At 39.0% G+C, this 12993-nt stretch overlaps 1 protein-coding gene across 1 annotated transcript; it reads right to left on the bottom strand.

The window, feature by feature from the left end:
* Window positions 1–9374: 9374 nt before the first annotated feature.
* LOC125079092 (olfactory receptor 2D3-like) lies at window positions 9375–10246 on the bottom strand. The gene is given in 2 exon segments (XM_047692461.1): window positions 9375–9425; window positions 9428–10246. Coding segments are annotated over 2 exon segments (870 nt in total).
* Window positions 10247–12993: the final 2747 nt, after the last annotated feature.

Genomic DNA, 12993 nt, shown 5'->3' with positions numbered 1-12993 from the left:
TATGAGCTAGGTGCTAGATGTATGTGGGCCGGCACATGCATCTATGTATGTTTGAAGTGGGTAGTGAAGAGCATGGATACAATGAAGAGAATATATGAGTTCTGCTGTCCTTCTCACACCCTTATTAGGAACAAGGGTATTTTATCTATCAGATGAACATAAAGACAGGATTCTGAAACTAACAAGAAATAGTGACATCCCAGGGCTAGCAAGAGTGAGAAAGAAGCTTATACTAATCCTGGGCCTGAAGGACAACTTAGGACATGGAGAGGGTAGCTCTATAGAGAAAGCCTTGAGACAGGAGTTGTGGGCATATGTGTATGGAGGTGGGAAAGCCACGGGAATAAATATCTCAAGCTCATTCTCTTCTTACCTTCTGATTTACTGTTACTGTATTCCAAATAAAATCAAGGATAATGTCCCCATCTGAAATACTTATTTTAATTCTGTCTACAAAATCCCTTTTTTCCTGTGTAAGGTAACATATTTATAGGTCTTGGGGATTAGAACACGGACATCTTTGGGGACCATTATTCTTCCTACCATATAATGACAAGTAAAATACATATGAAGGAGTGATGTAAGTTTGGCTAAAATTGGAGATTATAAATCTATAATGGTGCCAATCTGCTTAGTTGTGTGATTGCTATTATCCAAACAGAACCCCAGGGTCTACCTTTTCATTTACAAATTTTTAGAGTGAAAATTCAGAATGTGCTCCCTTTCTAGTGCCCTTGCTACATGAGAGGGGAAGGGTACCCTGTGTGGGAGATTGAACTGGCCCTGGTAATTCCATAGCACACAGAGTTATTTATAGAGTTTGTGGAGAGGACATGCCTATGTAGTAAATACTATTTTATTCTGTATCAATAAATTCTTTTTTTAAGATTTTATTTATTTATTTGACAGATAGAGATCACAAGTAGAGAGAGGCAGGCAGAGAGAGAGAGGAGGAAGCAGGTTCCCTGCTGAGCAGAGAGCCCAAAGTGGGGCTCAATCCCAGGACCCTGAGATCATGACCTGAGCTGAAGGCAGAGACTTTAACCCACTGAGCCACCCAGGCGCCCCAAGTATCAATAAATTCTTAAGAATAATTCACACATATCTATGGTGTCCACACCCCAAGTCTTCTATTTTTCAAGAATCTAGAGTTAGCCCATGTTCACTGGAAAAAATCAGAAAAGGGGGCTGCTATACTGGTTGAGTGATAGGCAAGTTTAAGAAGGACAGTTGATTTCATCTAATCCCAATATGATTACATAAATATCTAGTAAACAAAGAATGTCTGGGTTATTCACAGAAGTTTCCTAGAATGTTGTCCACTTAGCTTGGTATTCCTCACACTCTTTCTGTCAAAATATTCTCATATCCAAGGTGAGTAATTTGAGATTGAGCCAGAGTCTGTGTGGAGTAGTCTTTCTCCAGATGAGGCACAGACTAATCATGGTAGCAGAGGAAGAAGTCCTCATTTGCTAGCCTAGTAGTACATGGGTACTTTATAAGCCAGGGGAAATTTTTTTTTTAATTAACATATAATGTATTATTAACCCAGGGGATACAGGTCTGTGAATCGCTAGGTTTACACACTTCACAGCACTCACCATAGCACATACCTTCCCCAATGTCCATAACTCAACCACCCGCTCCCTACCCCCCTCTCTGTGGCAACCCTCAGTTTGTTTTGTGAGATTAAGAGTCTTTTATGGTTTGTTTCCCTCCTGATCCCATCTTGTTTCATTTATTCCCTTCCTACCCCCCCAAACTTCCCACGTTGCCTCTCAACTTCCTCATATCAGGGAGATCATATGATAATTATCTTTCTCTGAATGACTTATTTCGCTAAGCATAATACCCTCTAGTTCCATCCATGTCATTGCAAATGGCAAGATTTCATTTCTTTTGATGGCTGCATAGTATTCCATTGTATACATATGCCACATCTTCTTTATCCATTCATCTGTTGATGGACATCTAGGTTCTTTCCATAGTTTGGCTATTGTGGACTTTGCTGCTATAAACATTCAGGTGCACTTTCCCCTTTGGATCACTACATTTGTATCTTTAGGGTAAATACCTAGTATTTACGCTAATACTGGGTCATAGGGTAGCTCTATTTTCAACTTTTTGAGGAACCTCCATGCTGTTTTCCAGAGTGGTTGCACCAGCTTGCGTTCCCACCAAGAGTGTAGGAGGGTTCCCCTTTCTGAAGCCAGTGGAAGTTTTTGAGTATTATTTTATTATTTTCTTTCTTACTAGAATATAAATTCCCCAAGGTAAGAAATTTGTCTATTTTCTTTAGCACTGTGTCTTCAGGGCCTAAACAGGGTCTGACACATACTGGATGTTGAATAAAAATGTACTGAAACAGTGAGTTAAAAAAATGAGTCAGAGAATGAAACAAAACTCTACCACTTATTATTACCATTGTCATAAGTTTACCTTGTAAGCAGAAAGATCCTTAAAAGTTTCAGGTAGAGTTTGAAAAAATAGATAATGTAAAGCAGGAAGTTATAAAAAAACATGTTTGAGGAAGTTCAAGAAAAGTTAGAACAAGTACAGAATGCAAATTGTAGTGTTGTCACTACAACTTTCAACCTTCAGATCAGCTCCCAATCTGTGTCAACTAGCAGTATCCTCAGATATGTTGGTTCCCCAGTCCTATGGACCCAGGCCTATAGAAGTTCTCCTTCATCACTCATATTCTTTCATTCAGAAACAGAGCCTAGTAAAGTCCAAAATTCTAGTGGATATATCATGGCTCTTAGAATGAGCAGGCACCAAAACCCATTGAGGAATTCTTTTTTCTTTCCTTTCTCCTTGCATTCCACTCCTTTGGCCAGTCATAGTTTCTGAGGGCCCAAGATCCTGTTGATGACTCGCTTTAGTGCAGTCTTCACTTCACTATTCCTTAAACTATAGATGGGGTTCAACATGGGGGTCACCACTGTGTAGGCAAGTGATAGTGTTTCCTTGCTCTCAGGAGAGGCGCTGGATCGGGTTGGAAGTATGTGAGGATGGCAGTGATGTAGAAGAGGGAGACAACCAGAAGGTTCAGCAGGTGGAGAAGGCCTTGTGTTTCCCCTCAGCTGAGGACATCCTGAAGACAGGAGAGAGGATTTGGACAGAGGACCCCAGGATCAGCAAGAAAGGGGAGAGAATAAATAAGACAGTAGCTGTCAGAGCCTCCAGTTTAAACAGAAAGGAGTCAGCACACACCAGTGCAATGACAGGGGGGCTGTCACAGAAAAAGTGGTTCACTCTGTTGGGGATAGAAAAGGGGAAGCTGAAAATCCACGTGGTGGAGCCACCCAGCTGCCCCATGTCCCCATTACTGTCTTAAGCAAATTATACATATCTTCTCACTCATCCCCACAAAACACTGTAGGATAGAGATTATCATCCCCCAATTTTTGGAAATGAAAATCTGACAAAGCTGAGCCCCAAGTTCAGATGACTTCTTACTTGTACCACTGCTGTTCACTCAATGCTTCAATATTCAGAAGGCCATTAGTAAGTTATTTCAGAATTATGGGGATGATATTTTCCAAAATTGGGGATAGGGTGTGTGCTATGAATTGTTTGTGATGAGGCTGACCTTTATACAAGTCATATTAAAGTTGCTAGGCGAAATAAAAATTTTGACTTATAAGTATTGCCAGTAAATTAATCTCAAATTAGTCTCTGTTCTACAGCCAATTAAAGAGCAGGGAAATGGAAAAGGCACAAAGTAGGAAGGAGAAGGACCAGCCTTTCTCTCACACCTTATTGATTTGATGTTTCTGACCATTTGCCTTCAGAGATCCAATGAAGCACTGACTCTGCTGTGTAACTGAACAGAGTAATTTTCAGGTTGCAGTCACTTTACTAAAGGTCCAGATATTTTTTAAGGAACAACCTTCTCTCAATATGTGACTTTCACTAAAAAGGTAAAGGACTCTGAAGCTTTCTGGGACTTGATCCTTGATATGCACACAATTGTTTGCTACAACTCCATTTCCATGTATCATCATGACATCCAGATGTTCTGAATTAAAAACTATCTGTATTTCTTTAAGAAAAAAATACAGAGAAAACTTACTTGAGCCAATATGTTTCCTAGACCACATATTACTCAGCAAATTTTTGTTGATGATCTAATATGTGGCAGATACTGTACTAGCAGTAGGGAATACATTAGTAACACAATCAGATGAGGATATCCTAATGCCCAACCAAAGCATTCCCTGTGCGATGCTATTGTATCTCTTCACTCAACATTCTGTGTCCTACACGTCCTCAGAATATTGTGTTACGTTGATCATGAGTTACACTGGTCAGTCTGAATCTGTACATAATCAAGACATTAGTGGGGGTGATTTGGTGTCATAGGCCATTTGTCAATTTTTGGCTTCTGATCATTTGAGTACCCTTTCCATATGTATAGTCATCTGGGAGTCCTGGGCTAGTTAGAGCCTGTATCCTCCATAGACACCAAATCCACTTCAGATTCACTGTCTTTGTCTTCACTGCAGCTAGCATGTAACTTGGACTCAATCAATCAGATACTCTTGGTCTAGACTCTGTATTAGGAGCTAGTGACATGAAAAAGCAAGGACAGCAAACTGTTTCTATTTTCAAAACAGACTTTATTTTGTAGATCAGCTTTAGACATATAGAAAAACTGAGAAGTACCCTGAGTTCTTATATACCCACTTTACCCTATTATCGACATCTTACATTATAATTACGGTATTTGTTACCACAAAAAGAAAATCAACGTTGATACACTATTACTTTTTTAAAGATTTTATTCATTTATTTGAAGCATGCATGTGCAAGAGAGAGAGAGAGAGAGAAAGAGAGTGCCGGGGGAGGAGCAGATGGGGAGGGAGAGAGAATCCCAAGCCAACACCATGCTGCATGTGAATATTCACATGGGGCTGGATCTCACGACCCTGAGAACATGACCTGAGCTGAAGCCAAGAGTCAGATGTCCAACCAACTGAGCCACCCAGGCACCCCACTGATCCTTTATTATTAACCTAAGTTCATACTTTATTTGAATTTGTTGTTTTTTTCTTTTCTTCTCTTATATCCCTTATATCCCTTCTCTGATCCAGGATCCCACCCAGGATGCCACATTATATTTATTTGTCGTGTCTCCTTAGGCTCCTCTTGGCTGTGACAGTTTCTCAGACCTGTTTTTGATGACAGTTGCAGTTAAGGAGTACTGGTCATATATTTTATAGGAAGCCCACATATTAGAATTTGTCTGATGTTTTTCTCATGATTAGCCTGAGGTTATGGGTGTGTGTTGGGGGGGAGGATCACAAAGATAAAGTGCTATTTCCATCATGTCCTCTCAAGGGTACATACTATCAATATGACTTATCACTATTGCTGTTAACCCTGATCGCCTGACTGATGTAGTGTTTTTCAGCACACAATTTCTTTCTTTGTTTTTCTTTCAGTGGCAGCAGAAGCACTTGATCCCGGACTGATGGCGTTGGCAGAGTAAGGTGCGCCATCTAGTGCTGAGTGGCGGTGATGTTCTCATCACACCCAGTCCATAGGATTTTGGCCTGTGGTGCTGGCTGCAGGACCAGAATGACCATTATTTCAAGATTTTTCCTTCTAGCTTAAATCACACATAGTCGGCCTCTGTTACTTGCAACGAAGAACCATAATCTATACATTATATTCATTATTATTTTTGGGTGTATGCTTGAAATTTTTTCTTTAGATGCTTTCTGGCTGTTCATTCCCTTTCTCTGTCCATAGCATGAGAGAGCATGTCTGGGGTTTTTGCTTTGTTTTCTTTTCTTTTCTTTTGTTTTGAGAGAAAAAGCAGCTTTTATTAGTAGTGTGAAAAAGACCCACAGGAATCTATTTCGATGGAAGGAATGGGAGAATAATTCTCTTAACATTTCAGTTATCCATTGCTATATAACAAACCATCTCAAAACTCAGTGCCTTAAAACAGTAAACATTTTATATTTCTGAGGATTCAGTGGTTTCAGAATTTGGAGTGGGGATGGCAGTTATTGGTAATGGGAATATTAAAGAAATGACCGTGGTGCAGATGGCTGAAATCATTGGAGCAATGAAGATCAAGGAATTCTGAGAATGCAGAGTAGTTGGATATTTCATTATATGTGAAAATTAGAATATTTAAGATCTCTAACAGGAGTAGTGTGTTGGGGAAAGTTTCACTGATCCAGGGATTACAGTCTTCAAGGAAATGGGAGAAGTGACCGAGGAATCTAATTTAAAAAAAAAAAAACCCAAAAAAGTTCACAATCCCATTTTCTCATCCCTATCTCTTTCTTCTTTTGCCTTGTGGTGAAACTTCTCTAAATTAGTGTCCAAATCTTCTGTTTACATTTCCTTACTTTTCCTCCTGTTACTGAAATAGATAGATCTCATTTAGATCACCATGGCAGTCAAGTCACCAACTTCACCTACTAGTATTTTGTCCTGGTCTGTATCACTTCAACTAGCACATGCTGTTTGTATGAGATTGTTCTCTGATCATCACACCCCAGATTCGAATTGTCTATTGTAGTGCAGCTCCAGTAATTTTAAAAGGGTAGTAACAGGGGCACCTAGGTGGATCAGTTGGATAAGTGTCTGCGTTCAGCTCATGTCATGGTCCCAGAGTCCTGAGATCAATCCCTAGTCAGGCTCTCTGCTGAGTGGGGATTCTGCTTTTCCCTCTCCCTCTCCCTCTTACCCCTGCTCACTTTCATTCATAAATAAATAAATACATACATACATGCAATCTTTTAAAAGAAAGGATCACAACAATGTAAAAGTCTGTTTTGAAACACATTATATGTCAGTCATTGTTCTGGGTATTTTGGATACACTAGAGTCAGTAAGATACAATGAAATAAGAGCCCAGAGAAATGGGCTTAAAATGAATGCATGGATGCATGAATGAAAGAGATAAGAAATTTAGCTGCTCTATCTTACTACATTGGGGAGCTCTTCTACTGCAGAGTCAGTAGTTCCTGACTACTGAGGACTGTTTTTCCTGGCCTCATATCTATGGTATCTATAGGATGGTTATCATAGAATCCCTCTAAACATGTGACTGAGTAAAAGTTTGTGTAAAATAGGCAAGTGGCTGTCAGCCAGATTGTTTGGACTAAGGGTTTATGAAACCTGAAGTGGAGCCCAGAATCAACAATTCTAGAGACATTGAGCCACACTGAGATGTGGTCACAGGCCTCTAAGGCTTTGGAGCGGTCAGCCTCAGATTGGTGAACTCCAATTTTAAAAGCCTAATTTCTCTTTTGGTTTTGGAAGAGGTATTGATTGGGTGAAGTGGGCTCCTGCAAAGGAGGATGACCAGAATGAATACAGGGAGCCAAAGCATGTTAGATAAAGGAAGCTTAATGAAACAAGTGGCTGGTTGGCTGTGAGAACTGAATTTGGGCCAATACAGAAACTGACTTCAGTGAGTCGTGGTATAGGATACTGAAAATTGTTCTAGGACTACAACTAGAGAAAGTGGGTTGAAGATACAGGAAAACTGATTTTGACTGATCATAAGGAAGATCTTTGTAACAGCAAAGACCTATCTATAGTTGACCCTTGAACAATGCAGGTGTGCACTGCATGGGTTGGCTTACATGTGGATTTTTTTGGATACAGTACAGTACTGTGAATGCATTTTCTCTTACATTCTTCTTATGAACATTTTCTTTTCTCTAGCTTACTTTATTGTAAGAATACAGTATACAATACATATAACATACAAATTGTGGATTAATCGGCTGTTTATCTTATTGGAAAGACTTCCAGTCAACAACAGGCTATTAGAAGTTAAGTTTTGGGAAGTCAAAAGTTGTTTGAGGATTTTCCAATATGTGGGGGTTGGCACATGTTGTTCAAGGATCAACTTATAAGTAAAAGGGAATGATCTAAGAGAGTAGGGAGCTATCTATTCTTGGTTAGGCCAATGCTGGATAATTACTCAATAGAAGTATTGTGGAGTGGTTTAAATGTTTGGACCTATGTTTGAGTTAAATGACAGTTAAATTCCCTTTTAACCTTGATAGTCTATGTTTCTATGAAATGTGGGATGATAAGAGAAAATACTCATTTTTTTTGAAGCTTTCAGGAGAGAACATTATATACTAGAAAGTATTTTGCTTTTGTACCATTTTACAAGCTGAAATGCTCTGAACCATCTATGATCCCAGTTTTAAATACTCTTAGATTTATTGATTGTTTCTGTCAGAGCTGAGTCCTAGGACATCTATGTATCACTGGGACAGCTAAACCTGAAATGTCTTTGATGTTAGAATCATGTATGCAACTCATATTAGATGTTATTTCAAAATAATCCAGTTTAAATCTCTTAGATTCAGTTACAATCATGTTTAAAACATATCCATGTTAGCTGACATAAATACAAACTCCAGTATAACACTTTATGTGTTTTATAATCAGGAAAACCTGGGGCACCTGGGTGGCTTAGTTTGTTAAGCAACTGCCTTTGGTTCAGTTCATGATCCCAGGATTCTGGGATTGAGCACTGCATTAGGCTCCATGCTCATTGGGGGTTCTGCTTCTCCCTCTCTTTCTGCCTCCTGTTCTCCCTGCTTGTGCTCTCTGCAATCCTCTCTCTGTCAAATAAATAAATAAAATCCTTAAAAACAAAAAGAAAACCTAACTTTTTATCCTATTATTTCTCCTCTGTGGTCTAGCTTAATATGAAGTATTCATGGTTTTTAGAACATGTCCTTCACTTTTATGCTTCCTAAACTAATTCATAATTGTCTACCAAAATTGTGTAGCTCTTTTAAGCATGATACCATATTTCTAAAAGTCAGACTCAGAGGGTTTCCTGGGTGGTTCATTTGGTTGAGTGTCTGTCTCTTGATTTTGGCTCAGGTCATGATCTCAGAGTCCTGAGCTTGAGCCCTAATCAGCTCTGGGCTGAGTATGGAGCCAGCTTAAGATTCTCTCTGTCTCTCCCTCTGCCCCTCATACCACCTACTCACAAGAGCAGGTGTGTACTCTGACTCTAAAAGTAAGTAAGTAAGTAAATAAATAAATAAAAAATAAACAGGCTCCTGGGAGGCTCAGTTGTTTAAGTCTCTGACTTCAGATCAGATCATGATCTCAGGGTCCTGGGAATGAACCCCGCCTTGGTCTAACCACTCAATGAGAGTTGGCTTGTCCCTTTTCCCCTCCCACACTCCTCCCCTGGCTAGTGCTCTCCATCTCTCTCAAATAAACAAATAAAATCTTTAAAAATAAATAAAATCAAATAAAAGTCAGATCTAAAAAAAAAAAGTCAGATCTAGGTATCACTGCCTCTGAGAAAAAACTTTCTTTCAGCTAGTTTTCTGAGAGCCCCTTTGACATCCTTGTTTCTCAGGCTATAAATTATGGGGTTCAACATTGGAGTCACCACTGTATAGAACACAGATATTGTCTTATCCTTCCCTTTTGTGGTCTTGGAGTTTGGCCGCATATAGGCAAATATTGCTGAGCCATAGAAGAGGACAACAACAATGAGATGGGAACCACAAGTAGAGAAAGCCTTGAGCCTCCCCTCCCCGGACTGCATCTGGATCACAGTGGAGATAATATTCCAGTAGGACACAAGGATCAGGCAGACAGGAGCTAAGAGGATGACCACGCCCATAGCAAAGATGGCCATTTCTGTGCCATAAGTATCTGCTGAAGCCAGCTTCAGGAGGGCAGGAGGTTCACAAAAGTAGTGGTTAATAATGTTCTGTCCTTGATAGGGTAGTTGGAAAGTAAAGGTGGTATCCACCAGAGACACTAGTGCCCCACTGGCCCAGGATCCTATGGTCAACTGGAGACACACCTTTTGGGTCATGATGGTAGAGTAGTGCAGGGGCTTGCAGACAGCCACATACCGGTCATAGGACATCACCACCAGCAGTGCACACTCTGTACACCCAGTCAGAAGGAAGACAATTATCTGTGTCACACACCCAAAAAAAGAAATAGTTTTTCTCTTCATAAGGAAGTGGACCAACACTTGAGGGATAATGCTAGTAGAGAAGCAGAGATCTGCGAAAGAGAGGTTTCTAAGAAAAAAGTACATGGGAGTGTGAAGTCGAGAATCCATGAAGATGAGAAGGATGATGAGCAGATTTCCAAGCACAGTCAAAAGATAAATGACGAGAAAAAGAATAAATAGCAGGATCTGGGTCTGCAAGTCCTGGGAAAGGCCAAGGAAAATAAACTCAGTCACAAAGGTTTGGTTTTCCTCTCCCATTGAGATTTATGCCTCTTTACCTGTTTGCACAAATAAAAAGAACAAACTTTGGGATGGTGACGTCAAGTCCCATAGAAGAGTATCACTTAAAACCCAGTTTACCCCAAAGATACAGATGTAGTGAAAAGAAGGGCCATCTGTACCCCAATGTTTATAGCAGAAATGGCCACGGTCGCCAAACTGTGGAAAGAACCAAGATGCCCTTCAACGGACGAATGGATAAGGAAGATGTGGTCCATATACACTATGGAGTATTATGCCTCCATCAGAAAGGATGAATACCCAACTTTTGTAGCAACATGGACAGGACTGGAAGAGATTATGCTGAGTGAAATAAGTCAAGCAGAGAAAGTCAATTATCATATGGTTTCACTTATTTGTGGAGCATAACAAATAGCATGGAGGACATGGGGAGATGGAGAGGAGAAGGGAGTTGAGGGAAATTGGAAGGGGAGGTGAACCATGAGAGACTATGGACTCTGAAAAACAATCTGAGGGTTTTGAAGGGGCGGGGGGTGGGAGGTTGGGGGATCCAGGTGGTGGGTATTGGAGAGGGCACAGATTGCATGGAGCACTGGGTGTGGTGCAAAAATAATGAATACTGTTATGCTGAAAAAATAAAAAATTAAAAAAAACACAAAAAACCCAGTTTAAAACCAAATTGGATATTTCTAGCTTGTTGCTATTCATGTTATTCTAATTAATACTAAATAGAATATTTTAATTTTATTTAGTTGTTTGTAATGTAAATCCACTTCATTGTTTCCCAAATCTCCTCTTCTCAGAGGAAGGACTTCTTTATAGAGTATGACAGAATTAAAGCTTTCTTGGCTAGTTCTGACATGAGGATATTAGACTTTATATGGTTTTTACTTAATGGCTATACACGTATTGTTACAAAATGATGTGTATATTATTAGCACTGTTACTATGTATAAAACTGCACCACTAACTGTTCAAAATACTGCATATATAATTATAACATATGCTTGAAAAATGTGAAACAACTTTTAGGAATCAAACTTAATTTGACCTCCTAAAGAACAGTACATTCTTTTTGCTTTATAAATAAAGCCTTAGAATTTAGTTCACTAAGTATTGTTCTTTTTGGATTAAAGAGTAAAATACTGAAAGTAAAACAATAAAAAACAGCAAAAATAAGTTAAAATTCCTGTGATTCCCGGATAAGATCAAATGACACAAAATCTAAGAATCCATGAAAGAAAACATATAGAACTTATGACATAAATTGAAAGGACTCTGTGAGATAATAATATCATGAATTAAATTAAAGGATAAACTACAAACAGGAAAATATTTGAGAGAGATATTGGATAAGAGTTGATGTCTTTTTTATATTCAGATTACATACAAAACACTATGAAAATTGTTGAGGCTCAGAAGTAATTTGCCAATGATTATTTAGGAAGAAGAAATGAAAATAGCTCTTAAATATAGGAAAAATACCCAATATTATAACTAAATAAGTACAACACAACAATGAGAGTTACATTTTTCACCTGGAAAATGATTTAAGATTTTTACAAAACAACCACATCACAAAATAGTAACTAGTATTTTATTGAAAAATTTATTGACAGGCATGAAGGGTTCTATATAATTACACTGTCCCAGTAACATTATAAGGTAGATATTATTAATTGTACTTTGCAGATAAGAAACTGAGGCACAGAAAAGTTCAGCTACCTTCCTGAAATCACACAATTAATAAATAGCAGAACTCATTAATATGTAATGAATGTAAAATGTAAAATGAAGGTGTGGAAAAAAGACATTTTTGTACAATGCAAGTGGGTAGAAAATTAGTCCAATCTTTCTGGAAAATAATTTTGTCAAATATAATTAAAAATTTAAAGCAGAAGATCAACAAAGAAACAGGAGCTTTGAAAGACACATTGGACCAGATGGACTTCATAGATATATAGAGTACTCCACCCCAAAACAACAGAAGACTCATTTTTCTTGAAGGCACATAGAACTTTCGCCAGAACAGACCACATACTGGGTCACAAATCAAATCTTAGTTTATACCAAAAGATTGAGATTATTCTCTGCATATTTTCAGACCACAATGCTTTGAAATTGGAACTCAATCACAACAAAAAATTTGGAACAATCTGAGGGTTTTGAAGGGGCGGGGGTGGGAGGTTGGGGGATCCAGGTGGTGGGTATTGTAGAGGGCACGGATTGCATGGAGCACTGGGTGTGGTGCAAAAATAATGAATACTGTTATGCTGAAAAAATAAAAAAGAAAAAAAAAGAGAAGTTAGTCTGTGAGGCAGGGAGGGGTCGCGCTCTCTGTAAGAGACGTGTTCCTGGCCAGTCGGTTTGATTCTTGATGCTTGGCATGAAATAAAGCTTTGCTTGACCTTCAAAAAAATTTTTGGAAGGAATTCAAACACTTGGAAGCTAAAGACCATCATACTAGGGGCACCTGGGTGGCTCAGTGGGTTAAGCCTCTGCCTTTGTCTCAGGTCATGATCCCAAGGTCCTGGGATCGAGCCCCACATTGGGCTCTCTGCTCAGCAGAGAGCCTGCATCACCCCCCCACCTCCTGCCTCTTTGCCTACTTGTGACCTCTGTCAAATAAATAAATAAATAAATAAAATCTTAGAAAAAATTATTATCAGCAACTATATGCCAATAAATTAAGTAACCTGGAAGAAATGGATGACTTCCTGGAAACCTATAACCTTCCAAAATTGAAACAGGAAGAAACTGACAAT

Source organism: Lutra lutra, chromosome 10 (assembly GCF_902655055.1).
Source record: "Lutra lutra chromosome 10, mLutLut1.2, whole genome shotgun sequence".
Classification (NCBI taxonomy): domain Eukaryota; kingdom Metazoa; phylum Chordata; class Mammalia; order Carnivora; family Mustelidae; genus Lutra; species Lutra lutra.
Note: the sequence above shows the minus strand (reverse complement) of the source record. Positions and strands in the feature narration are given on the sequence as shown.